This window comes from Ascidia mentula, chromosome 9 (assembly GCF_947561715.1).
Source record: "Ascidia mentula chromosome 9, kaAscMent1.1, whole genome shotgun sequence".
Lineage (NCBI taxonomy): Eukaryota > Metazoa > Chordata > Ascidiacea > Phlebobranchia > Ascidiidae > Ascidia > Ascidia mentula.
Genome location: NC_138574.1, coordinates 2,317,916 through 2,344,537, shown reverse-complemented (window position 1 = coordinate 2,344,537; position 26,622 = coordinate 2,317,916). Strand labels below are relative to the sequence as shown.

Below are 26,622 nucleotides of genomic sequence, written 5' to 3'. Positions count from 1 at the left end.
CATGCTTTCCAATCATCCATAGTTAAGCCATTTAAATCCGACTGTAAAAGAGATAAAAGTCTGTCAATCGCAGATGAATGACTGCTAAGCTTTAGAATGGTGCATGGCACCCCACCACAATGCAAACTGCACTGTAGGTTTACCAATTACAGTTGGTTAGATTCCTGATTAGATTTGAATATAACGATGTTTGCACTTTTAATATCATGCATTCGTTTGTACAGTTTCAAATTAAAATTAATGGAAAATGTAAATTGTTGTTGTATTGTTAGAACTAGATTTGCATTTCTATATTGCTGTATTCCTGAATGAAAAATTATGTACAGTTTTTGACATACTAACCTAAAGTACTAAATTTGTATGTTGTACTGATGACCTCCAGTTGAGGGCACTGTGATAAGGACTGGAAGTGCATGTCACCTAACTGCGTTATTAATATTTAAACCGACCGTGCTGGACAACCATCTTTCGTCTCATCTTCAGGCAATGTTAATTGAATGATTAGGCATATTGACTTTACCTGGTGTCCTGCTGCTAGTGTGGACTGTAAGAAACTAATGCCCTTGAAAGCATCGCTGTTCTTCCTTGCCTGTTTAACTTACCCTGTGCATCCTGAAAAAGAACTTTTCTTGTTTGACAACGACGACGCCAAGCGCCGGCATTTATAACTTCATCTTAATGCTGTGCACACCTTTATCAGTAGCTTCTTTAAAAACGACGAAAGGTTGGTTGAAATTTTAATACTTTGTCACTGAGTTCATAATATTGGAAGCATCTCATTGTTGCTACTGCTGTTAACATCTCAGCTTTAATGTTTATTTTTGTGGATATTAATAATAATTATGTATAAATTTAAATAAAAATACAGACGTTTTACCATTTGGTGCATTACATTGCAGAAGTTTGCCAGGATATTTGGGTAGCCACAGTTTCATTGAGAACACTCAGTCTCTCCAACTGGAATTTTCTGGAAAGCACGAGACCTGAACACTACTTTGAGGACATTGAAAATGGCTAGTGGGACTGACGGTTAGTCTATGATCTTAATTCGAAAAGTTGTTTACGCCATCTGCAAATCTAGCAGCAGGTTTTAATGCGGCATTCAATTGCAAGATAATCACATGGCCTTAAGTGGTACACATGCCAAAATTACAGAGTATACATTACCTTGTTGTCGTTGCTGCTAGGTATATTCTATTTCAATTAAATGTTTAATTGTGCCAGAAGACCGGATTATGTGAAATATACATTATCTCATTATGGAAATCTTTTTGGGTCGCATGTATATTTGCATTCCATAAAAATAAAATGTTTTAATATTTGTAAGAAAGTGTCTGTCTGTGTAGATTTTTTACGTGTTGCAGTAATTTAGCTCCTTGTTGATATTGTGCAGGACCTGGACAAGGATCGAAAAATGGCAAAGATGAATATATCTTTATGCAAACGCTTAACCAAGGTGAAAATCTGTTACAAATTAAAAAATGAGTTTATTTAACATTTTGTAGGGTTTTCCATTGCTGAGTTTGTAGTGTTTTTCGATGTGTACATTTAATGTGTATCAACTTCAATACACAATTTTAATGAGAAATATGCACAAAACTTACTAAATTTTCAGTTTATCTGAATTGCGTTTAAAAATGTGTCCATGCCAGTGGCAGAATGCTGATTTTTGTGTGTGGAAGGTCCTTAGACCACATAAAAGCTGTTTGAGGACCTTTGACTGATATTCTTTATTTGAGCAGATGGTGGAACCTTGCCACAAAGTGATGGCAACTCTTCTAACGCACAAAGAAGTCCTGCGCCCACCGAAAGGCATCTAAGCTTTTCTGACTTAATGGCAAATCAGGACGAGCTACCTGCAGAACCAGCTTGTGATATTAGGGTATGTTAACTGTACCTCACTGTTTTTGAAAACCTATTTAAAATACTCAAATTGATTATAATTGGACATAAGGAAACAAAATATTGAATATGCAAATTTTTCTAAATGTATGTGACAGCCGCAAAGGTGTCTAAAAACCTTTTTATTTTCCTCCTGTATGAAGTAAAAGTCAAATAATTGATGTAATATTAGACAAAAACATTTCAATGTCATTTGGGACATCTACAACGATTTTATTAGTGCACTAAACATGCAAACATGCTGGGGACCTTTAACTTAGTAGTAGACATGGATTTCTTATTGCTTGTCATTGCAATATCCCCAAAGGGAACACCTTGCTTGGAAATTAAGTCACCGCTATACATGATGAATCAGGTAAGTGCCACTGTGGGCACATGATTGATTATCTGTTTCCCTTGTTGCAAGTATCAATTCCGTTCTAACTGTACACACCCGTTGTCACCTTGCAATGTGCAGATATACTGCTAATTATATCTAAGCTTTATATCTGGGCTATTATTGATGAGATTAATCTATGTAGATTAATATACCACCATTGGCATCAGTTCATTTGAGTTCATATTTTTGACGCTTTATTGTTTTATGACTGAGGTTTTGCAAGGGTTTGTTAACAAGAATTTATTATGCTGTTTAATGTCTGTGCTACTGCATAGGGTTGGAAGAAAGGGTGTCTTGTGTTTGTTGACTTTCTGATGTTGTTGTCTGAGAGAAACACAACAACAGTGGTTTCTCAATTGAAGGCATGATATTCTTACTTATATAAACTTGCATATGTGCTGTACAGTGCAACATAATGTAGTTGGCCAGCTGTGAGCAGGCGAGTCATTGGTATCAATTTGAATGACATTATTATTAATTTTAAAATGGTTACAAAAGGAGGATAGTCAGAAGAATGCCAACCATGGTGTATGGGCAAGAAAGGAGTGATTCAATGCATTTATTGGCACAGATAATATTACAGTGTGGTATTGGGCATTGACATACATGCTTGTTCCTTACCTAAACATAAATTTGTGGTTGTTCTATGTGCATATTGTGGTTGGTATTGTGCCAGTAATATCCCACTATTGCATTGCTGTTGTTTTCATCGTTATTGGAAACACTATCTCTGGATGGCATGTTGGTCAAATGATTAGATTACAGATCTATGAATAAGATTAGACGTACATGAACTGCAAACGCTGCAGCTGTGTTACATCAAATAGGTTGTTCAACATGTTGTCCATATTAAATGTAAGAGTGTTCAATTATACAAGAAGTTATTCAAATATTATTGAAATTAGTTTTTCTTCCAAATTCAACTACCAGGTTTAGTCAATACTTGCATTGTGTTGCAGATGGTGTTCTGCCACAAAACATGGCAACTACTATGAATATTTGTAGCAATGCATATGACTTTCATATAGTGACCTTTGTAATTGCTAACTAAACCATAGTAACAACGCTTTCCAATTAACAACGACCTTTAAACTGCATAGGACAAATTCCCTCCTCCGTATCCAAGCACAGTGCTGCAAGATTGTTGCTATGTGTTAGGTCTTGTAACCTTTTCTCGGCAACACTGACCCATATTGTAGTGTTTATGCATACCAGTGCCTCCAAGCATATGGACCCTAGAGTATTGTCCTCCGTTTGCCTCATAGGCTGTCAGTCGTGCTGCTGGCACCACACACAACATATATCGTCTGGTCATAACCTATTTCATGTTTATGAGCGTATATGTCCAAGTAGGCTATATATAAACAGAGGTCTCTGTGGTCAATGGTTCATTCGCAAGAAGTTGATTGTGGCGTCCTTTTAAGATCTAGTACACTGGTTGTATACTGAAACCATGTGGTTTTTCCATTGAATTAGTTGTAAGATATATACTAGGTGGAAGTATTTTTATATCTTGGACTTAACATTAATGAAACCAAAAAAGGTAAAACCAAACTTTAGACAAAAACGTTTTGTAGGTTGTTTAATGTCCAAGCACAATACTTACGGTTATGTATATTTTTTTCCTGTGGCAGTCTCATGCATATTTTTTCTCTGGATTTTCTGATCAAGTGTTTATTAATTAATACTAATATTGTGTTTGTTTTTGTCCAAAAGTGTTTCAGACATCTCATTGTCCAAAAATTGTGTAAGCATAAACTGTACTGCGAACCCAAGGTTGATTATCATCTATTTGAATAAGAACTAATGATGCTTAGTAAAGTGAAACATGTTTTCTGAATCTAGAAGCGTTATAGTAATCTTTGAAATTGTCATCAAAACACATCATAGAAATGTATCATCTTTGCATATTGCAGCAATTAAAACTGTGAATTGACTGACAGGCAGAGATTGGAACTTTATGTGACCCTTGTTAAATTGTTTGCCTTTCTGATGAATTGTCAACTACAAATGTTTGACTTTGTGTTAGTTGTAAGAGCGAGTGTATTTGAACAGGGACACTTTGCCTTGTGATAAGCGTTTTGTGGTTTTTCGGATACATTTGTCTTCATTTTGGAAACCTGTTCAATATCTGTTGCCATGCTGATGTCTAGCCCTCAAAGTTGGAAGTCTCTATAAAAAGATATTTTGAGTTTTGTTGAATTGCCTGTGAAAATGTCCATGTCTCTATTCTTCAAGTCTGTGTACACACAACGACAAATTTGCTTGAATATATATTTTTTAGGGGTTTTATTGAAAATTAGCATCCGACCATGTCAAACCATATTTTTCACAGTTAACACAGAAAGAATTAAGGATTATCTAGAAGATTTTATCTATATAAAAAAGTACAAATTAATACAAAAGAAGGTTTATTACCTTTCCAACAACTGTCCTTTCTCCAGTCGTAGACCAATACGCAAGCAATAAGTAGACATTAGGACATTCGTCAAAGCTGCTTGTAGCTGATAGAGTGGCTGAATAGCCAGGAAGTACCACGCAAATACGACCATGAAGGTGCCTGTATTTGTTTTTAACAATGTATTTGCCCTATTTAGGGTTTAGTGATGGGGGTGTTGGCACCACAGGTCTGTGTGTGGTGTAGTCCTTAAGAATATAATTTTAAGGCCGTGATAATGTGTTTTTTATTACTTTTTGTTTGATTAAGCAACTATGCAGAGTCCTCTAAATGAAATATATTTGTTTTCCCAATGCATAGGGGCTAATGTGTGGGTAAATGGTGCAGAAAACGTTTGGTGTATTAAACAACTAATGCACATGCCACAAAATGACCAACTAATTGTTTTTTCAAGTAAAAGATGTTGTTTAATGTCATCTTTTAGGTCTACAAGTAGAACAAAATTTGAAGTACATCTTGTACCAATTTTCTTGTATTTTCCACAATAAAACAGTTTGTTAGGTGTGAAAAGCTCGGAGTTAACTAGCCAGAGTGGAAGGGCTAGTGCTAATATGCTAATCATGTTGAAGCAGATATTTCAAACACTTCGTCTTTGTGTGAATGACATAGAAACTAGTACAACAACATAATGAGATGTTTTATTTAACAGAGAATGTCAGGGGGAGGTATTGCCCTGGATCGGGCAACGGGTGCTGGAAGTTCATACAACCCCACCTTGCATATGGATACTTCACTTAATGAAGAAATGGAAAAGGTTTTCGAGGAAGGTATGAGTCACCACACGTACAATTTTCACGAGATAAACACACCATGTTATCTGTTATCTGTATACTTATCGGGTCTTGCATATTTTTACTATACAGCTTTTACTGTACAATGGTAGATTAAAAATATTTAATACTACTTAAGGTAGACCTGCTGACGTTACAAGGATTTGCGAACAGATTTTAATATTGTGGTCATTTAGTTGCTTTCCAATAAGGCTTTGTCATTTCATGTGTAAATAGTCATAATTACCGTTGGGCACAGAATAATTTCCTTGTTTTTGTGCTAATCATGCATGACCAGCATATCTGTGCTTTGTAATGCCAGGCTCAAATATTTTTTTCCTGACGAAGTTTTTTGGTGATATTTATTTGTCCATAGCTGGGTTTCCAAAACTGGGGTCGGCGAACTTCTGGGGATCAAAGACTGAAAAAAATCTCAAATTTCTTGGCCACGAAGTTTTTGAAACTCTGATTTACCAAACTCCAAAATTACATAAATAAGTGTGAAGCCAATAAAATGAGTTCTGAGAGCTGCATACAGTTGGCCACTGTTTCCACCTATAGGATCTTATTAGTGCAGCTTGGTGTAAATATGGATAACTTGCCGGTCAAACAGTCGCCATCTGTATGCAACTCACAGAATCCTAAATTGTATTTTAATGATCTGACAATATTGCAATTTTAGCTTCGTATCCGGGCCTGATTTTAATAATGGTATATTTATACACATGAAGCTTGTGCTTTTGACACCACATGTTTGTTAATATGCATTACAAATATTTTAATAACATGTGGTCAAAATCAGGAATATGACGTATGTATCCATCGGGGGATGTGGTGTTTTCATTTGCTTGTGGTTTTATTTGTGAAATTTGTTGATATAAATATACCATGTCGTCATATTTCGCTGTGTGTCTTATGGCAAGTTTCAATTAAGTTCTGATTATCTTACAACATACATATATGTTCTTTATTAACTGTTTGTGTCAATATTTCAGAACCATATCGTCTGAAGATGGATTTTTCAAATCTTGGAACAACATCAGACACACAGGAATATCCACATCAGAAATACCAGGAGGATGACTTTTCATGTCAGTATTGAAAAGTTGTGTGATTGGATAAAAATTTATTACACAGTTGGAAACTTCACATTTAAAATTACTAAATAAGATGACCCTGTGTCCCAACACAGTTTATTGTGAGAAAAGATGTTTTATTAAAATATTAACATTATTAGTTCTTGTTTAAATAGTTAATAGTTTATGTCGTAACTAAAGATGCCATATTGTGTAAAAATGTACAATTCAAATAGAAAAAACCTGTGTTTTGTACCTTTTTTTATACTATTTGTGGCACAAAGAATAGCAGATACTAAACCTCCTTGTGACAAAACAATTAGGTGTTTGGGATGTGTAAAAAAACGACTGATTTCAAATTTGAATTTCCATAATTGTGGTCTATAGCAAAAGGCGGTAATCATTGTGGTTATAGGGAATATAATGGGGAGTGATTCCCAGGATCATTCAGCAGGATTGTGTACACCAAATTGAAGTTTTATGTCAATGTTGTAATAAAATGCGGACTCAAACACAATCTCTTGGTAATAAAATGACAAAGGCAATAAAATTCACGGAAACCCTCACTTATGTCATTAAACAGCACATTAAGCATACAATAAAAAGTAACCAGCTTTATCAAACATTTGGTTATAGGTTAGTGTTCAAACAAACTCCCTTGATTTTTATTAAAATACGGTTAAATAACTACTGGCAAACCTTTGTCCTTTTGTCGAACATTCTAGTGCAAGACTTTTTCTGTCCCCCTGCACTGTAAAAGAAACAATTGTTCATTTTATGGTCTTATTGTTAACAACCCCAGGCAAGCGTTAGTGTTCTGCTAAACAAGCCTAAAGTACACCAAGTTGGATTAATACATTTTCTGCCCTAGCAAGTTAATTGTTGGCAGTTTTGCCAATGCTTTTTCATCTATTTTGTAATAACAGACTTTTACCTTCATCCCTACATATTTAACTTGTAAATTGTAAAAGAAGCTATCATTTATATGACAGAAACAATTTTGTCATGTTAGGGTTTAGTTTTTCTGTCACATTGTGATAAGTAACAATGCAAGTTGTTGTACACAGCTCACCGCCGCAGTCAAGTGCAAATGTATCAGCCGATGACAACTCATCTTTCATCCAATGAGCTAAAAACCATCCAATCAGCCCACAATCTTTTTCCATCTGAAGACAGGTATTGGCTGTGTCCTTTTGCACTGTTACCTCAAATATTAGGGCCAGAGGTACTGTCGATTTGTATGGTATTAGCTCTGGTCATTTTTACTTTACCTAAAATATCAGGGCCAGAGGTACTGAAAGTATTTTTTCTCCTTATATGACACAACATTCTTTTTGTAGTACTGCCACATTATCCAATACCTGGGTGTATGGGAATGGTAGTTAAATTGATTTGTGAGGGTAAAACAATGCATTGGCAACATTAGTTCCCTGAATAACAAAATAATGTTTCCTCATTTGGGGAAATTTATCAATAATTGTAACCCTAGACTTCAATAGTAATCCTATATATAAACAACAAGACGTATTACTGAAAGAGCGTGTCACATTTTGTAGCATGGTTCAAGTAATAATGCGGATGTCATTAGCACATAAAAGGCCTCGCACAGTGATGCATGTATCTACATACTGATTGACTGTAATGCAATGCCAAAGTAGTTTCCCTGGCAACATAAAACGATGACTTTGGACGATTCAGAGTGAATCCATTGGAATTGGTGGTCAATAGTTTCAACAGAGTTTAACGTATTTTTTAGCACTAAGCGTCGAAGGCATCGCTCTTCGTCTTCATCAGGATCTGGTTCTTCAAAACAAGTAGGAAAAAAAACAGATGGACATCTCGACAAACGACGTCGCAAGAAGGGAAAAAAGAAGAAGGTGCACATACTTTTTTTCTAATCTTGTAAAGTTTTACTGTAATAATCATTGCACAAAAGTGCTAGTGTTGTTCTTACTTGAGAAAATCATGGGTAAATGTGTGTAACTTGGCGAAGAACTAAGAAATGTAGTTTTGCTAAGCTAAGTATCTGTTATATAAAGAAACAATCAGCTTTTCATGCTTTTTTACATTTTTGGAAGTTAAAAAAAGCGTTATGGGAAAGTCACATAAGTAAAATGGTCATCTTTCTGACTTGTACGAATGAAATTCTTTTGCGCAGAACAAGCGTAAGTTGCTCGCGGCAACCATGAAGAGCAGAACAATGAGCATCCCTGAGGAAGATGAGGATCAAGATGAGAGTGATGATGAGGAGGATAGTGATGAGGATGTGGATGATAAAGATGAAGAAGAACAGGAGGAAGGAGATGAAGGCAGTGAACGGTAAAAATTATGTGATTTAATACATTCAATTTCTCTGCCAAAAGTGTTTTGAATTTCATTTTTTATTTCCTGTCAATTCCGATCTCTTTATTTTGGGTAAAATATTTGTTCGCTGTGTTATTCCTATAAAATCCTGCTTCTATTGCAAGAAACTTTTCTCATTATGTTTAACTTTATGCCACATAAAATCACAATACAAAAATTAGTTCTACTGAAATGAAAGGAATTCAGGCAATTGCTAATTGAACAAAATACATGGCATTGTTGCAGAATATTAACTTTTCCCATGTGTATTTTCCCTGGCTTTGTGTTCATTGTTTGTTTGTCTTCAGAAAAGACGAGGGGGACGGTCCCAGTGGGAATGAGGCCACATTCAGAATGGATGAGCCGGACGATAATGTCAATAATGAAAAGAAGGAGAATGGAAAAGTGAGATTTCACGATTGCCTTTTTTGATGTTGTGATCACGGAATCCCACACAATAGCCATTGTATTTTTAAAAAATATATGCAAATTTTTTTTCATGGAAGTCTACTTCTTTGTTATCATTTACCACACTAATGTAATTGCTTCAATAAAAAGTTCTCCATGGAGCGATTCGTAAAGCAATGCCCATTGCAGCCTCCAGATGGCACAATTTATCAAAACCTTCTGTTATCGCTTCAGACTCCAACTCAGCAGGGTTCAGGGAGCAACAAAGGAACCACAAGCGAACGTCAAAGAGATGGAAACAACCACAACACCAAGGATGCTGAGAGCAGTGTATGTTGATATTATCAAATATAAATGCTAAAATATTAACGTTGTGGTTTTTACCTTTTCACGCTTGCGGACTGGCAAAATTGTTCGACAAATTTTACGGTCCGGTGATTTCGTAAAATCTAAACTACAACCTAGTAAACAGTACATTTGAAGAGAAAATGTAATGAGGTTAAACGACTGTTTGAAAGTGTGCAACACATATTGTGCAATGCAACCTAGTAAACAGCAAAAAAGTTAAAAGGAAATGGCACCAATTATGCCATTAACATGCCAACTTTCATTAAACAACTGTTTGAAATTGTGCAATGCATATTTCAGATCTTCCTAAGTTCCTTGTATGCTGATTTTTTGACTTATATGCAGATTTAACTCCCAGAGTGTAATGATATAAATATAATTGCAGGAAAAGTGAATTACTTTTGATGAGAACATATTTTGTAGGTACTGTTCACAGTTGGAACAGAAACTCCCCAAAAGACTGCAGATCCCGAAAAGGGAGGTAAGACCTTTCTAATATTTTATAAACCTTTAATTTGTTAAAGTTAATTCTAATTTTTAAACTGGGAGAATATTTCAATGCATGGGCAAAGGCCACAAAACAGGGGTTTTAAGTTGGGAGGAAGGTGGTTGCAATGACTCACACATACAGTACAGTCACATGTTGCATTTTCAATTGTGCTTAAACGAACTTTGGTTATCCCTGATATTAGTCACATGCCACCTGCTTGCCCGTTTGCTTGTCTGCACAAATACGGCAGTCGATGGATTATTCTATTCTGGGGTACAAATATGGTGCATTATGTATAGACTGGAAAAGTTCTTATTGACAAAAATGCGGTTCAGACTAAAGTTTAATAAAATAGTGTTTTTTGGTTTTATATTTTAAACATTAATTATTGTAAATTGGGAGATCATAAGTTGCAGTGAAACACCCTTATCCACTTTATACACAAATTACCCATTGGCCTGCCTGGAAATATAGCCTGAGGAGAAAATGAAGCTGCTTGCCCAAACAAAACAATTTTTTATAAAATGAAAAAAAGTAGTTAGATTGTCACTGATTTATTACAGTTGGAAACCGCTGGTATATGGGATTCATTTTAACAGTTGCTAAAACTGAAATACAAATTGATTCATTCATTAAGCCACTCACCTGCAAAATTGTTAAACCATCGATTGCCTATATTGATTATTCCTACTGCGTATGAACTTTGAACACCAAATATTTATTCAGTAACTTATGTGGAAATTATATCTTACAGCCATGAACTTTTAACACCAAATATTTATTCAGAAACTTACGTGGAAATTATATCTTACAGCCATGAACTTTTAACACCAAATATTTATTCAATAACTTACGTGGAAATTATATCTTACAGCCATGAACTTTGAACACCAAATATTTATTCAATAAGTAATGTGAAAATATGTCTCACAGCCATTGCCGGGGGAGCAAATGTTGGCGATCCATTTCCTGCATCACAAAAACCTGGAAGTTTTACGTCACTTCGTAGCTCAGGAAGATCGGCATCCGAGTGCTCTTCGTGTACTTCTATGTCTGAAGTAGAAAAAGAAAAAGAGCCTCTGTAAGTGAAGAAATAACTTGATTGAGCATTGTTTGTGGAAATATAGGTATGAATGCATGGTGACCACAAAGTGGATGTCTTCTCCTTGCTGTTTGGTGGGCAAGACCATTGTAAGACACTCCAAAGCTGCACTTATGAAACCTGTTTAGTCTAAATAGTGGCCGCCTCTGCAGCCCACTATAAAAGTCATTATTGGCTCTATTACTTATGCATAGATATTTTGTATGCTTCTGTCAAAAATGATTTTAATATTTACATCCACATACGCTCTTGTTATTGATAATGTGCAATTTTCACAAGAATATTTATCTGTATTTCCTCATTATTTAATATATTTACAAATTAAAATTTACCCAATCAATTTTGATGCCTGACAATTGTTGGCATTTCTGTCCCAAATCTTTTAGATTCAGTTTTTAGAAAAATGGGATAAAAGTGGAATGTTTTTATTTTAAGTAAAGTGTTTGTGTTGTGGTGTTAGCACGATGTGAAGGAACTTTATAAATTCAACGTATCTTTCCTGCAGGAATGCCGTGAAAATTGTGGAAGAAAAGAAGAGTAAAAAGTCGTCACAGCACAAAAAACATCGCCACCACAATCACCACCACAAGAAGAGAAGAAAACACGAAGACGCGAATCAACGGAGGCTTGCTGGGGATCAACGCAAGGTGGGGAAAATATTTACAACAGATTGCAGCTCAACACAAAATTTAACATCCAGTGAATTGCCACATTCATGGTTACTGAGTGATTTGAATCCGTATACAGTTGTGTGTCACATGGTGAATTTAAAAAAAAAACTTTGAGGAAACTTTGGAATAGTAGGATGAGTTTTTGTACAAAAAATATTGTAACAAAACAACCTTTCAAATATATGACCATCACAGCTTGTTTCTTTAAATTTATCCCCAATATCTGGCAAATTGTTTGTTTTTTGATTGGTAAATGAATGGCAATGATTTACAGCTGCAATTTATTATCAAGCGGCAAAGCTAAGACATAAATATATGCGATACTATCATTTCTTGTTTGGAGCCAAAGTGAACAGGCTTGGAAAACCGCATACATTAGGAGAAGAGAGTAAACAGGCAAATATAGCCCACTTATTACGCTGTGTTTCAAAATAGTTGGGTTATGGTTAACACTTTGATTCCTCGGGGATAGATTAGACCAGATTGTTTGTCTGTGGCTTACGCTATGTGGTGCTTAAGCCCCTAATGCTTTATGAGAAAAGATATAGTGCAGTGAGGGTGGTCACGTACGCAACAGTTTTAAACAACATTTAAGTTCGATGTTGTTTGTTTACAAAGAAGATCAAGATTCGCTGGTTGTTACATTCACCATATTATGAAAACCATGTAGTTTTTTCTATGTTACTGTCCATATTCTGGCATGTCTCTATTTGGGTCAATTTGTTCAAAAACAATATACCAAAAAATACATGTCAAAACTGCTTCGAAAAAACCTTGTGCTCTAGCCTTCACTGGATAAACTTTTTTATTGCAGGAGATCGATCAGTTCCAAATTCCCAACATAACGGTGGGAACAGATGACGAGGAAGAGCTTGGTGGGGCAGACATCAGTGAGATGCAAAGTAAGATTTGATAATTTTAGCTAATTAACTGTCATTATCACATGAACCCATCCTTTGGTGAATATTATACACAGAGTGTAATACAATCACCATTAGAGGGATTTTGTCAAGCAAAAAAATTGCATGTAATTATGTTATTGCTGACTGTTGGCCATTATTGACTTGATTTGGCCACAAATGTCCTTATTTTCAAATTACTTTGGTGACCAAAGTTTGGTTTGAATATCTGTAAAATGTAATATCATTTAAGGTACACAGCATTCCTTTTATAGTCATCTTTAGTTTCGGTTTCACATTGATGGCAGTCCTGTCTATCAAAAGTCCAGGCACCAGCCAGTATGTTGTGCAACACCAACACTAATCTTTCAAACAAGCTTTACATTACACAGGCCATAGATTCGAGGACCGCACAGGAATTCGTAAACACTTGTTGCACCGACCGGTGAAGAAACGAAAAATTCGCACGGAGATGAAACTAGACCACGACAGAAAACCCCATGAGGTAAAATACACCCTGTTTACAGGTTTTAGTACTTGATAGTGAAGAGAAGTGCCAATGGTACTAGACTGGTTATAATTGACATATCCAACTGTTGTGTAAACTGTTGCGTTGCAAGGTAATGACTGGTTTGCATTCTAGCACTGATATTTTCTTCAGTATTGTAAAACTATCAAGTATTTGGTTGAGATTGTCTACAATTAAATGACCTAAACAATATTGTGCTAAAAACAATGGAACAGGCTATTGGCTTCTGTAGAATTATGAAGAATTATCAACAGTTTTGCCAAAAATCAGATCCTCAAATAGCCACATCAAATACATACATTCTATTACGTATTTAACATTGTAATTTTTGTCAGGTGTTTGTTGAGCTTGATGAACTGGTGAGCGGGGAATGGAAAGAGACGGCACGTTGGATCAAGTTTGAGGAAGATGTTGAAGAGTCACAGATGTGGGGAAAACCCAGGGTGGCTTCCCTTTCTTTCCATAGTTTGCTTGAGTTGAGAAAAATGATCGAAAAAGGTTTGTGAGCCAACGGTTTAATCGGTTTTGTATTAAATCGGCATGCATGCAAATTTTCACTACGAATGCAAATATTTTGGTGGTCCTTAATTGTATGTTGTTTGAGGTCCAAATAATAATATAGAAAAAGACATCATATTCCCCCAAAAAAGGTCACATTATTTGGCACGCAAAATAGAATATAACAAAAATGGCATGCATCACTGTTTTAAGTTGTACAACTGGGATAGATAACTTTTTATAGGTTACAGTTATGCTGTGAGTACTTGACATGTTCAACTGTGCAGGTGCTGTAATGCTGGATGTGGACAAGGCGAACTTGGGTGATGTCGCCAATGCAGTTGTGGAGGAAATGGTTAACACTGGGCAGATCCGTGCTGAAGATCAAGGCAACATCCTGAAAGTTCTTCTCTCCAAGCATCGGTACATTAATGTTTAACTTTATAGGGTGTGGTACCTTAAAAATGTGGTGGAGGTTATAAAAACATTCTGAAAGTTCTTCCCTTCAAGCATTGGTAAATTGTTGTTTAACTTTATGTGGTGTGGTACCTTAAAAATGTGGTGGAGGTTATAAAAACATTGTGAAAGTTCTTCCCTTCAAGCATTGGTAAATTGTTGTTTAACTTTATTTGGTGTGGTATCTAAAAAATATGGTGGTAGTAAAAAAAAGCTATTTTTGTGAAGTCACACCATCTGTAAGGTGGGTGGATTGTTTTGCCTATTGTGTGTAATAATAGAAGTTTGTTGTAGGTTTTAGTAAGCAAAACACTTAATGTATCTTACAAATATTTATCAAATACATTAGATCTAAAGTAAAGTAGCTGTAACAAATTTGGTGTGCAGCAATGCAGCTGGAACTACACCTCGGGATAAAAGGTTGGCATCCTGCCAGGCATGTCCATGTGCTTAATTTTGCTTGTCCTTCATTCTTTATTAAAGAACTCACTTTTCTGCTGGCGAACGCGTGGCAGCACAACTAGATTGGCTTCTTTGCCTTAGTTACTGATATTTAAACTGTCGACAAAAGCTGTTTTGTCACCTGTGATCGTTGCTTTTGGTTTATTATTCATCTACCGTTGATCCCAATGCAAATTTTCATTGTAGGGTTTATGATTTGGTCAAATTCAGCATGAGTCAATTCCTAAAATTTACTCACTTAAATAGGAAAATCAATAATTTTTACTTTAGAACTTAGGGCGGATGTCTTTGGAATTACAACTTGCGTGGCAACAACAGCGACACAATATTTATGCCAAAAAGTGGAATTTAAATAGCATCTGTGGTCAGCTAAGTAATATTTTTGCAATCACTTCTTGTAACAACAGAAGTCAACTAGCCCCAAAATGCTCAATATAAGTGGTCTTAAATAAACTATGCTGTGTGTGTTTTTGTCAAAACTGTTACATCGCAAACCTGCTAATGCTGGCATAACTGCTGTTGTAATCTTGAAATGGCTGTAGTACATAAAGCTGTATTGTGTCTGCATCCTGTGTAGATTCTGACTTAACACATTATTGTTGGCATGCATTACAAGCTTGGTGTCAGGTGTCATAAAATCTTGACATTTCTAAGCTTTAGTAAGCACATAATAGCTCTAGAGTGTCATTTTGCCACTTAATACTTTGGATCACAACAAAGAAAACAAGATTTGGCGCTTTGATTATTCACCATCATTAAATTAGAACACCCCCGTAAAACCAGACATTCTTATTCAAAAGAGCGTTTACAAAAATGAAAAATTTATCATTTAGATATGTTTTACTGCTTGGTGGAAACCACAAACCATGCAAAATATAAATCATTTTTTTTTTATTTTAGATTAAATTTTCGTAGTTTTTACATAACATGTTTATTTTTGTTATTTCCAACAAGTTTATTCACATATTCATGTAACAATTATTTCAAATCAAATTTCAGTCATGCGTATCATTGACAAGTGGTATGTATGTTATTTTAAATCACCTCTAAAAAAATTCTCAAATTAATCAACGACTCATATCTTTTAAGTGCTCAAAACTGTTCTTAATTTTTTTTATTTTGTGTTTCAAATGCTCATGTAGTTTTTTGTTACACATTGCTTTTTCAAACAAGTTGCAGGAAGAACAATTGTTTGAAACACCTGCAATGACCGTTAACCTCGTGTAAAGTAAATACTTCAATATACTTAGTTTGGTCACATTTCCTTCAGCACTTATATTTGCCTGCATCTCATCGTAAATCTCAACCACAATATGTTGAAAAATACACGATTTTCAGACACATCATGCCGCAGACAGCCTTCCCGTACAACCTGTCACAAGCAAGCATCAGTAGCTTCTTCACCAACCAGAGTTACGCATCACGCCTCCACTCCGCCACTGGTGTTTCTGGTACGCACGCTGATGGCACTCAACCGCTCATGTCTGAGTCAGATATGGAGGTAATATCTGCGCTCCAGCTAATTACGGTTTTCTATCAGTCAATATCCCTAGATATGACTTACACTGTTAAAATTATGAGCAATATACTTGGGAGTGAATGACCTTGCATAATATGTCCAAAGTAAAGATGTTGGACGTATCAAGCACTGGTAATAAACGCAGTTGTGTCTAAAACATCTGCTTAACATGTCCAGCATCTTAGATTTGGTTTTCTTGTTCAAGATTCTTAAAATTAATCCCAGAAGAAATAATGTTCGGTTTTGGTTTGATTTTGAACAAACGTTGTAAACAAGTGGATTTTAAACGTCTCCGCGTGGGACTCATTTGGATAGATTCGCTGCACTTAACACGTTTGGCATCTTAAGTACACTGTGTCACCTGTTTTAAGTATCTGCATTCAGCATTTTCCTATTCTCTCACACAGAAAGGGCAGGGCCACTCGGAAAGTCTGTCTGTGAATGTTGGATCTGGACCTTCTGCTAAAGAACTTAAAATTATGAGAAAGATTCCTGAAGGAGCTGAGGCTACTGCTGTGTTAGTTGGTATGTCTGTACAGTAACTTTCTGATGATTTATTTAAGGAAAGATCCATGCATTTATACTTTAGTCGATATATATAATCCACGTGTATTTGTTTCTGCATTATTTCAAGTACAATTATAAAGAAAATGTAGCAACAAGTTTTGGCGCCAAAAAAAAAACGGTTTATATTCTTGCTTTATTTAAGTGTCCATGTCCATGCTAAAGGTTACTGGTCATAGTTTTTACTGGAATGTTTTCTTCAACTTCTATTTAACATTTGACACAATCTTTTCGGTTCTTATACTGTAATATGGGCTTGTTACATCTCTGTTCCATTCCATTAACTATTTTTTAATGTTATTACCGACCATAAAACGAACGTAGATTTTATAGTACACCATTTATTTAAATTCTTCTTACAGGTAACGTGGACTACTTGGAACAACCAACCATGGCTTTCGTGAGATTGGCGCAAGGAACAGTCCTGGAGAATGTTGTGGCGCTTCCAATTCCAGTGAGGTTCATATTCGTGTTGCTCGGACCAAGCAAAACGGACGTAGATTACCATGAAATCGGTCGATCCATCTCCACCCTGATGGCTGACCAGGTCAGATATTACACATAGTTCATTGGAATCCTTTATGATGGTAGTAACTATCGATGCGGCGGAATCCCAAGTACCGTCAGCCAATATTCGGTCTACTCTGGAGCGAAACCTAACATTTGACCTCGTAAATTTTGTAGTTCGAAAAAACACGTGTTATAATACAATATACTGGTTTGCATTTTCGCTGTAGCGATAAACTTACGGAACTTTTTGTTGCCCTTCATTTGGAACGCAGGAGTTCCACGTGATGGCTTACGGAGCCTTGAGCCGTGGTGATCTTCTCCGAGCAATCAACGAGTTTCTGGATGACTCGATCGTCCTTCCTCCAGGACAGTTGGAGAATCCGGACCTTCTCCATAACATCTCCAAATATCAGAAGGAATTGGCGAACAGGAGAGAAAAAAAGAAGCTGAAGGCAAAGGAGAAGGAACTAGGTAAAATATGGTTTCGGAAACGTTTTTTGGCACTTTTTCTTTCAATAAATGACTGTTGGAGAATTGTTTCTTAATGTGTCTTAAATATAATTTAAGCTGATATATTTCAAAATCCGCCATGAGTTAGAGAGGAAAAATTAAGGAAAGAAGGAAGCTGGTCGTGTTGAAACATAAAAATACCACAATCTCAATATTTTTCACTTTAATATTTCTTCCATGGACAGAGGGCGCGCCGCCACCGCCAGAAGAGGATCCGCTTAAACGAACGGGTCGTTTATTTGGAGGTTTTATAAAGGACGTCAAGAGACGATACCCCAAGTACTTGAGTGACATCACCGACGCTTTCAACCTACAGTGCTTGGCTTCAATCATATTCATCTACTTTGCTGCACTCTCCCCTGCTATAACTTTCGGCGGTCTGCTTGGTGTGTAATGCGAGACTTTTCAATAAAAACTGTTTTTTTGCGTTTGAAAGATAGTTCTTCAATCCTTGTAACATTTGGAACTTACACGAATTTTATGTAAATTTTTTTTTTAACTTTTCGTACATGCTTATTAATTTCTACGGTTTCTTTGTTTATTTACTTTCGAGAAAAAGTTCTCTTGAAAGGAAAATTTAGGGGTTTCGAAATGTTAGGAGTTTTTCAGTTAGTTTCATTTGTACCTTTTGGTACACGTTTCATAGTTTTTTGTCACATAACATTTGACAAATGTTATTTTATTCCATGAGATATTTTCATTTCATTCTGGGATTTGTCGATGAACAATCCATATTGCAGCCTACACTCCAACGATATAAAATACACCTAAAAAGTTTCCATCCTTCTTAAACTTACACGCAATTATCTTATACAGGTGAGAAGACTTCTGGGTATATGGGCGTTTCAGAAATGATGATGGGTTGTTGCATCGGAGGTTGCTTGTTTGGTCTTTTCTCCGGTCAACCGCTGCTAGTGGTCGGATCAACTGGTCCTCTGCTGGTGTTTGAGGAAGCTGTCTATAATGTAAGAATGCGTTTTGCCTCACCGCAATGTGTTTTGGAAAAAGGATTCCTTTAATTCAGAAGATGTAAAATTTTAATGAAGATTTTATGGACAACAAATTGTGTTGCATGCCACTATTGCAAAAAACAGTCTACCCCCTTTGTCAATTTATTCTCTCTTGCCGTCGAACTGCACTATATTTAAGCAAGGGGTTTCTATATGGGACATGAAAACCGAAGCTCGTGAGTTTAAACCTTACCGCGAGCGAGATTCGTCTTCCAACTATAAGTTTAACTGTGTTTACTTCATAACGCTTGTTTTCAGTTCTGCATCGGAAACCAACTTCCCTTCCTAGCTGTTAGAGTTTGGGTCGGACTGTGGATTTTCGTCATCAGTCTCGTCACTGCCATGTTCGAGGGTTCATTTCTTGTTCGTTTCGTTTCTCGATTCACCCAAGAGATATTCACTGCCCTCATCTCCCTGATTTTCATCTACGAGACTTTTAACAAACTGGCGAAGGTGAAATACGCGTTATTTGTGTTTTTGAAAATATTTAAGACAATATCTGCCGGTAGAAGGTTTTGCAAGCATTTATTTTGACCCAATAATAGGCTCCCTCGGATATCTACTTACAAAAAGTGGAACTACTAGGCTTATATATGCGCTGCTTTATCGCTTTAGATAAGCAAGTTTAAAAAAGTCTATTTATTTTGTATATAGTTATAAAATCATATTGCAATAAAGTTAACAAAACAAGACCAACTATTCATTCGTTTGTAAGAATATTTAGGCAGTTATATAACCTGTTTGAATGACCACTTGTACCTTATTTTGATCAGACGTACCAAGAACATCCACTGCAGGCCACCTATCCTTGCAACGAAACTTACAACATGACCGGCAATTTTACCAATGGAACAATTCCAGCTAATGAAGGTAAGACCAATTCTGCCAACTTCTGCAGGACAATGTATACCTTTTATTTATATGTATATAGTATTGTTAGTTGTAAAATTTCATGCATATACAACACAAACTGTCAAATTGATGGGAAATGAGAAATAGAGTTGAAACGAATGAATTTTGGCTGACAAGTTTTGTAGCAGCGTAATCGGTATGACTAACATTAAAACATTGAAACAAATGAAAAAGCTGAAGACCTTTTATGATGTTGTCCTGATACAAAACCAGGAAAGGCCAACTTGTTATCAACCCATATTTTTACAAATATTGTGCTACTGGTGCTGTCAGGCACGCTACAAGTTAAATAGAACTGACCTTCTGACTTAAATTAACGTTCCTAATTTCTCCGACATTTCGTCTGCCATACAGCAGGATTATGTTGTCACAACACTGCAAAAATTTGCACGCCAACAGCTTGTAAGACCCTGATATTGTTGTTATATAACAGAGATTGTGAATCAACCAAACACAGCTCTCCTCTCCACCATCCTCATGTTGGGAACTTTCATGATCGCCTATTTCCTTCGTCAGTTCAAGTAAGTTGTTTTAATTTCATATTTTGCCGATTTTTAGGCCGATTTGAAACAACCAGAGAGTGTTTCGATCGTTTGAAACAAAATGTCTCGGATTGAACTCAGCTAAGTTTCGAAATTTTTTAAACATTGGTTTCGACTGCATGTGCATTGGCATCATCAGGTTCTGCAAATATAAAAATGCAGAAAAAACAGAAAAATTTCTTACAAATGCCAGCAACAATTTCGGTATTTTTCCCAATATAAGGAAAAGTTTTACTCACTTCGCGGTTTTGTATATCGCAGGAACAGCAAGTTCTTCCGCAGTTCAGTCCGTCGAACCATCGGTGATTTCGGGGTTCCGATCGCCATCCTCATCATGCTCATGCTTGACGTCGCTATCACCGACACTTACACACAGGTGAGCTCAAAGTGAAACCCGGTGCATACTTTTACTGAGACGAGCTTGCCTCAATACGAGGGCCTATATATTCGGCGATCTCAGCTCCCACATAAGCGGGTATATTCCTGCTAGTTTCCAATGCTTTACCTGCGATGTCCTGTCGTTGTACCTTGGTGTATATAGAAGGATTCGAGTCTGATTTAAATTAAGAAAGATTTAAAAACTGCTTGGTATAGAATGTCGTGAATATGCGAAATAATATCCAAAAACAGTAGACGCTAACTGGAAATAACAACGATCGTTTTTACCTCTTGTAATTACTTGATGAAAGGTGGGACTATTACAATAAATGCTCTGTTTAATTTTTTGTGAAGCATTTTAATCAGTAGTGCGAGTAAGAGAGAAAGATGTGGAAATGGAGTTAATAGTGACCATACATAATATAAATATACATTTGCTGTGGATCCAAACTCAGTAGTTTAATATCTCCACTACGTCACACATGCAGAAACTCAACGTACCCAGCGGGATTTCCCCAACTGACCCTAGCCTCCGGGGATGGTTCATCAACCCCCTGGGTGATCCGGGAAACCCCCTACCGGTGTGGATGATATTCGCAGCTGCTCTTCCCGCATTCCTCGTCTTCATCCTTATCTTTATGGAGTCCCACATCACCGAGTGAGTTCAGTACAATATTTGTGAAAAAATGCGTTTGGAAAATGAAAATTTATTTTGAAGAACTTGGATGAAATAATATGGGAAACACTGTTGTGGTAAAACCGGTTCATCGTCTGCTTTAAAACCGTCACCAAAAATCAACTTCAAATCCAAACAAATTTAATTTTTTTGTTTCCTACATAGATTTTTAAATTTTTTTTGAGAAATAATATGTCGAATCGTCAACTGTTGACTATCAAGCCTTTTAAGACGTCACAGTCGATAGTTTTGACCTTGAGAAGCCACAATCTGTGTCAAGTGTAAAAAAACGTTTTAATATAGAACCATTGTGAGCGCCAAGGAACGTCGTTTGAAGAAGGGAACTGGATTCCATCTTAATATTGTGGTGCTTGGGATTCTTAACGGCGGTCTTTCAATGGTCGGGATGCCATGGGTGTGTTGTGCTGCTGTACGTTCTATTACACACACTAACAGGTCAGTTATTGTGTCAGTGAGGCAGAAACTGTCATTACATGTTTATTTTTTTATTTTTAGCTTTTAAATCAATTTTGATGCATTTGTTCTTTAATACCTGGAGTAGTTTGCTGCTGGTCGCGTTAGACACTATACGTGTATATTGCAACATCAGAGTATTGGCTTACTGAAGTGTTTCTATTTTCTCTTTGTAAATATAAACCGTGCAGTAACAGTTTACAATAATTTAGAACGGCTACAAAGACCTAACACGGAAGTGTTGCTTGCCCCCACTGCGCATGCGCGTTTACTTAGCGGTCTCAGCTCTCCTATCTCGCGTGTAACACTTCGTTGTCTGATTACGGTGGTGGAGATCCCCTGCGTATATATAAAGGTCGCCTGACAAGTTGTGTGCTTGCCCACCAGTGTACCTTAGCCACATCATAGCTCAATCGGTAGAGCGTTGGGCCTGGTTAGCCCAGGGCCGTGAGTTCTAACTTGATTTTTCAGATTTCGCTCTGACTTGTCGGGAAAAGCCGCGATGCCAGTAAACGAGAAGACAGATATAAAGGTTTTATTATAATTTTTATAGCTTGACGATTATGAGCACGAACCAAGCTCCCGGTGAGAAACCGAGGATCGAAGGACTTCACGAACAGAGAGTGACTGTGTTTATCGTCAACGCTTGTCTAGGTACCCTACATAATAAACCGTAATTTACCTCTATATACACGTTTTCGTGGTCTTTAATATAGAAATTATGGAATACCTAAAAAGTCCAACTGTAGTTGACAAATGGTACAGCATGGGTGGTTTCAGTTGTGAACAACTGGGGGCTTCTTGCTGTCGGGTGAAGTGTAACTAAAACAACAAACTGTACTTTCCAAAAAGTTACCTCCCAAAACTATTTAAGCTGTTTAATCAAAATCGTTCTTCTGGCACTTAAGTTTCTGAAGTTATTTATTCGAAACCGACGTTTCGTCTGCCATCCGTTGTGATGCATAGTGTGGGTCGCTAGAAGTCACTTCAGGTCAAGAAATAAAGTTCGTAAAAGGTGTCGCATAGTCAAAATTAGCTTATAAATATTCTGCTGATAAAGACATACCCCAAACGGTTTAGTAGAAGGGGATCAGCAACCCAACCTTTACTATCATGTAGGTCTGTCCATTCTGATGGCCCCAGTGTTGAAAGAAATCCCACTCGCCGTGTTGTTCGGCATCTTCCTCTACATGGGTGTGACGTCACTTACAGGCGTCCAGTTCATCGACAGAATAGAAATGCTGTTCATGCCATCCAAGAACTACCCCGACCACAGCTATGTGAAAGCGGTACGTATCAATTTGTTCAAAAGCAAAATCGAAATCTTTTTGGAAACACTGTTTTTTTGTCAGATTCGTCCGTACCGCATCCACATCTTCACCATCATCGAACTTGCATGTCTGGCTGTTCTGTGGGTTGTAAAATCAACGCCCGCCCAGATTGCTTTCCCATTCTTCCTGGTCATGACCATTCCCCTGCGCCATTTCCTACTGCCCAAATTCTTCACCAAGAAAGAGCTTCAAGAGGTAAAACCAGAAAAGTGTTTCCCAAAACTTTTCTCAATATTTTGTTCTCAAAATTTTGGTTACAAGCTCTTGTTATGAAAATACTTCCAGCGATATTTTCATTCCACGTCAAGGGTTTAACAAGTTCAAATGTTAGATTTTTCTTATAAATAGTCGTTTACAGAAAGTGTTCTTGTTAGTAATTCAAAATGTTTTAATCCTTGTTTTTCGAATCGTTGCGAGCCATTTTTAGTGTTGTCCTTAGTAATGTAGTGGGATGCATTGAAACCTGCACTGCCGTTTTGTTGTATTACAAGGTGTATTTAGGATGTAAGTAGACAAAAAGTTCACGTTTATTACCCCAACATTCCTTTGTGATCACTAAAAACAATTTTAAGTTTTTTTTTACCAGAATGCGACTTGAGAGTGGATTTGTTGTAAAAGTAGTCATATATTTTCCACCTAATGTGAGAGCAAAACATTTATTCTGCAGGTCAAGGCCTAGAGTTCAGTTCAGCAATTTTGTAAACTTTTTATTGGTCTCCATTGTTTCCCAAAATTATTTTAAAACCAAAACATTCATTTTTTTACGAAAATCTTTTTAACAAACAAAAGTATTCTGTGGTCTTGGTTTGGCCCCCAATAGGTTAAAACACCCAGCGGCGAACTGACCCACAGACGAGTTCGTATTATAAAGAAAACAATACATTCAAATTCAACTAAATTTTGACTCGGAATGTAGTTGTATCGATTTGGCAGCATGCGCCCGCTTCTGACCAATGCGTTTCCTTTGCTTGCGTGTTTAAATCCTCTGCCCCAAGTACAAAATCCACTTTTCATTTTGCACGTAGGCATGACAATGGTGACTTAACGTATTTACAGTGATTTAACCTTCTTAAAATGTACTCAGTGGGATAAATTATTCTGGTATAGTAGAGTTTATATTTTAATGCAAGCACATTATCTTTTGTTCGACACGACAACAATTTTTCAGCCAAAATCTTATGCGAAGCTCGTAACGGCAAGGCTGATCCTTACCCCAACTTCACCACTACCATCTGAATATATATACCACTGTGTGAAGCAATAATGTATATAATTTGTGTGGAGCATGCATACTTTGTAATCTTTACTAGAAAACTATCCATGGAGCCTAATTTTTATGCCTCTCTAAGGCAAAGATCTACTTATTAGTTCATAAGTAACTAATATTACTTGGTATTTCCGGAAAATTCTTATCTGTAGCCACAGCTACAAGTTCTTGGACACAGTAGTATAGCGTTGTCTATTGACCAAGAGCTGTGGTTCTTAAACTTTCTGACCTAGACTTGACTTCGGTCTCTAAAAATATCCCTGGCCCCTGTCGATGCAAGTGCTTGTTGTAAATTATTCTTACACTGTATTGTTACTGGTGAGAGCATTTCACAGCGTCTATGGAAACTTTTGTGTGCACCAGCCCCCCGAATGACTCGGTGACAACGCAAATGTTTTTCAAAAATTCGCTTCGCAAAATGTGATGCTCGCCAAACACCTGTGACTCCAATTAAACTATTGTAAAAATGCTTTGTAGAATTCGGTTGTGACCGATTTTAGCCTTTTTTTTTTATCTGTGTCACTTTAATCCTTGAGGTATGGTATTTGCCCTTTCCACTAAAAACGATTAAGAACCACTGATTTATATTTAGTTCCTGGTAAATGCATCAGCTTGGCAGCATGCAATTAGCATTCCCTAATATTTTATGTAACTGTTGAGTTGTTGAGAATCCGAACACATGCACTTTTATTTCTGTTGCTGAAACTTTGATTTTGTCTTCTTCAGTTGGATGGAAACGGCGATAAGCCAAGCGTGACATCACGTGAAAAAGATGAATACAATGACTCGAAAATGCCCGACTGAAAATTCGAAACCCTAAAGTCCCCGTTTAAGACTTTGTACATTTTGTCGCAAGTTCCAGGCTGTGCTGAGACTAAATTTTTGAATTTTCCCGCGCGCGGCCAATTTCCACTGTAGACTACAGTAGTGTTTGTACATATATTGCCAGTAAACTCGTTGCATAGTTCCACCACACTCGCAAGAACGCGCATTACGCACCCCGGTGATGCCACAGGGGAAACTCCCACAGCCACTTTTCACAAAAACAGACTATACTCGTTCGAATTCTCGTTACCTTGAGACTGGAAATTGGCTTGAAACATTATTTTTGCGGAACGTTTTGTGTCTGTGCTTTTGCAAAACTGTAGATTTTATAGGGAACGCTGCAATAACCGATTCCATTGCAGTTTGATTGTAGTTTTACGCGCTTGTACAGATACTTGCTCGCTTCTTTGCGTTCCCTACACACACGAAATCGCCCAAGTTAAACTCTAAATGCAGGAAAAGTGCATAATTACCTTTGGAGGCGCGGCGCTTAAAGAGCCTCTTTTTGCCAAAGAATATTGCAACTTTTTTAACCAGCCGTACGTGTGGCTCACGACGAGAAACTAACTTCATTTGCCTTTTGTTACAGCTCGACTCTTGAACGCTAGAGGGCAGTATGGTAAACGTGTGCGCGTGTGTTTCCGTGTTATATGTAAATGTGTGTTTGTGTGTGTGAGGTTTTCTGGTTTGTTTGCCTTTTATGTCTTCGGTAAAAGTTAGTCAAACAACAGTAACTTTTCCGTTTTTATTAAAAAGCTTTTTGCTGTGTTCCTACTGACTGATGTGTAGTGACCGAGTGCATTTAATAATTCAAAGCTGCGGAATTACTCTGATATTTTCTCCAAGCAGTAGCTCGTGTTAACTGCCCTCCGACCCGAAACCACTTTTCAATGATGATCTGATGTGGTGTTGGTGTGAAGCGTAAGGTGTACAGGCGCCAAACCATGGTTATCGCTCTCAAGTGTTCACGTAGTTAGTGTGGGTTTTTTGTCTGTTTTCGGTTTGTTAGGTTTGGTGTGTGTGTGTCATAAGTTGGTTGTGTGAAATCCGTGACCAGTTTTTATTTAATTCACAAAAAAAAATAAAAAAACGTGTTGATAACAGTGTACGGATAACACACGCGAATTTCCCCATTGTCAAATTCCTAAACACAAACTTCAAATCTCTTCTGTGTGTCGTGTGCAACAAAATTGCTTCAAACCAAAATGTCACCCTATGTAATCTGCATGCACAGTTACGTTCACTTTCGTGCTTGCATTTTTTCCTTTTTGCATGTGCCTGTCTTTGCTCGCGGCAAAGCGATGGCCGAATTC

General features: G+C 36.9%; 1 protein-coding gene across 1 annotated transcript; it reads left to right on the top strand.

Annotated features, from left to right (window-relative positions):
* The first annotated feature begins 487 nt into the window (after positions 1-487).
* LOC145914120 (band 3 anion transport protein-like) lies at positions 488-26,077 on the top strand. The gene is made up of 35 exons (XM_083001900.1): positions 488-724; positions 900-1,029; positions 1,394-1,456; positions 1,743-1,882; positions 5,389-5,506; positions 6,505-6,600; positions 7,653-7,761; positions 8,342-8,462; positions 8,744-8,904; positions 9,237-9,333; positions 9,571-9,666; positions 10,108-10,165; positions 11,108-11,255; positions 11,782-11,923; positions 12,762-12,849; positions 13,239-13,351; positions 13,711-13,873; positions 14,161-14,296; positions 14,717-14,749; positions 16,130-16,292; positions 16,718-16,835; positions 17,237-17,421; positions 17,657-17,876; positions 18,080-18,280; positions 18,711-18,859; positions 19,163-19,357; positions 19,678-19,774; positions 20,250-20,337; positions 20,620-20,734; positions 21,225-21,394; positions 21,716-21,868; positions 22,440-22,540; positions 23,006-23,175; positions 23,239-23,412; positions 25,211-26,077. The coding sequence occupies exons 2-35, from the start codon at positions 1,011-1,013 to the stop codon at positions 25,286-25,288; spliced, it is 4,278 nt and encodes a 1,425-aa protein (XP_082858026.1). The 5' UTR covers positions 488-724; positions 900-1,010; the 3' UTR covers positions 25,289-26,077.
* The last annotated feature ends 545 nt before the right edge of the window (positions 26,078-26,622 follow it).

Coding starts and splice junctions, on each gene's coding strand:
- LOC145914120 (XM_083001900.1), top strand. Junction 13,352..13,710: donor ACGACAGAAAACCCCATGAG/GTAAAATACACC, acceptor AATTTTTGTCAG/GTGTTTGTTGAGCTTGATGA. Junction 21,395..21,715: donor ATGGAGTCCCACATCACCGA/GTGAGTTCAGTA, acceptor GTTTTAATATAG/AACCATTGTGAGCGCCAAGG.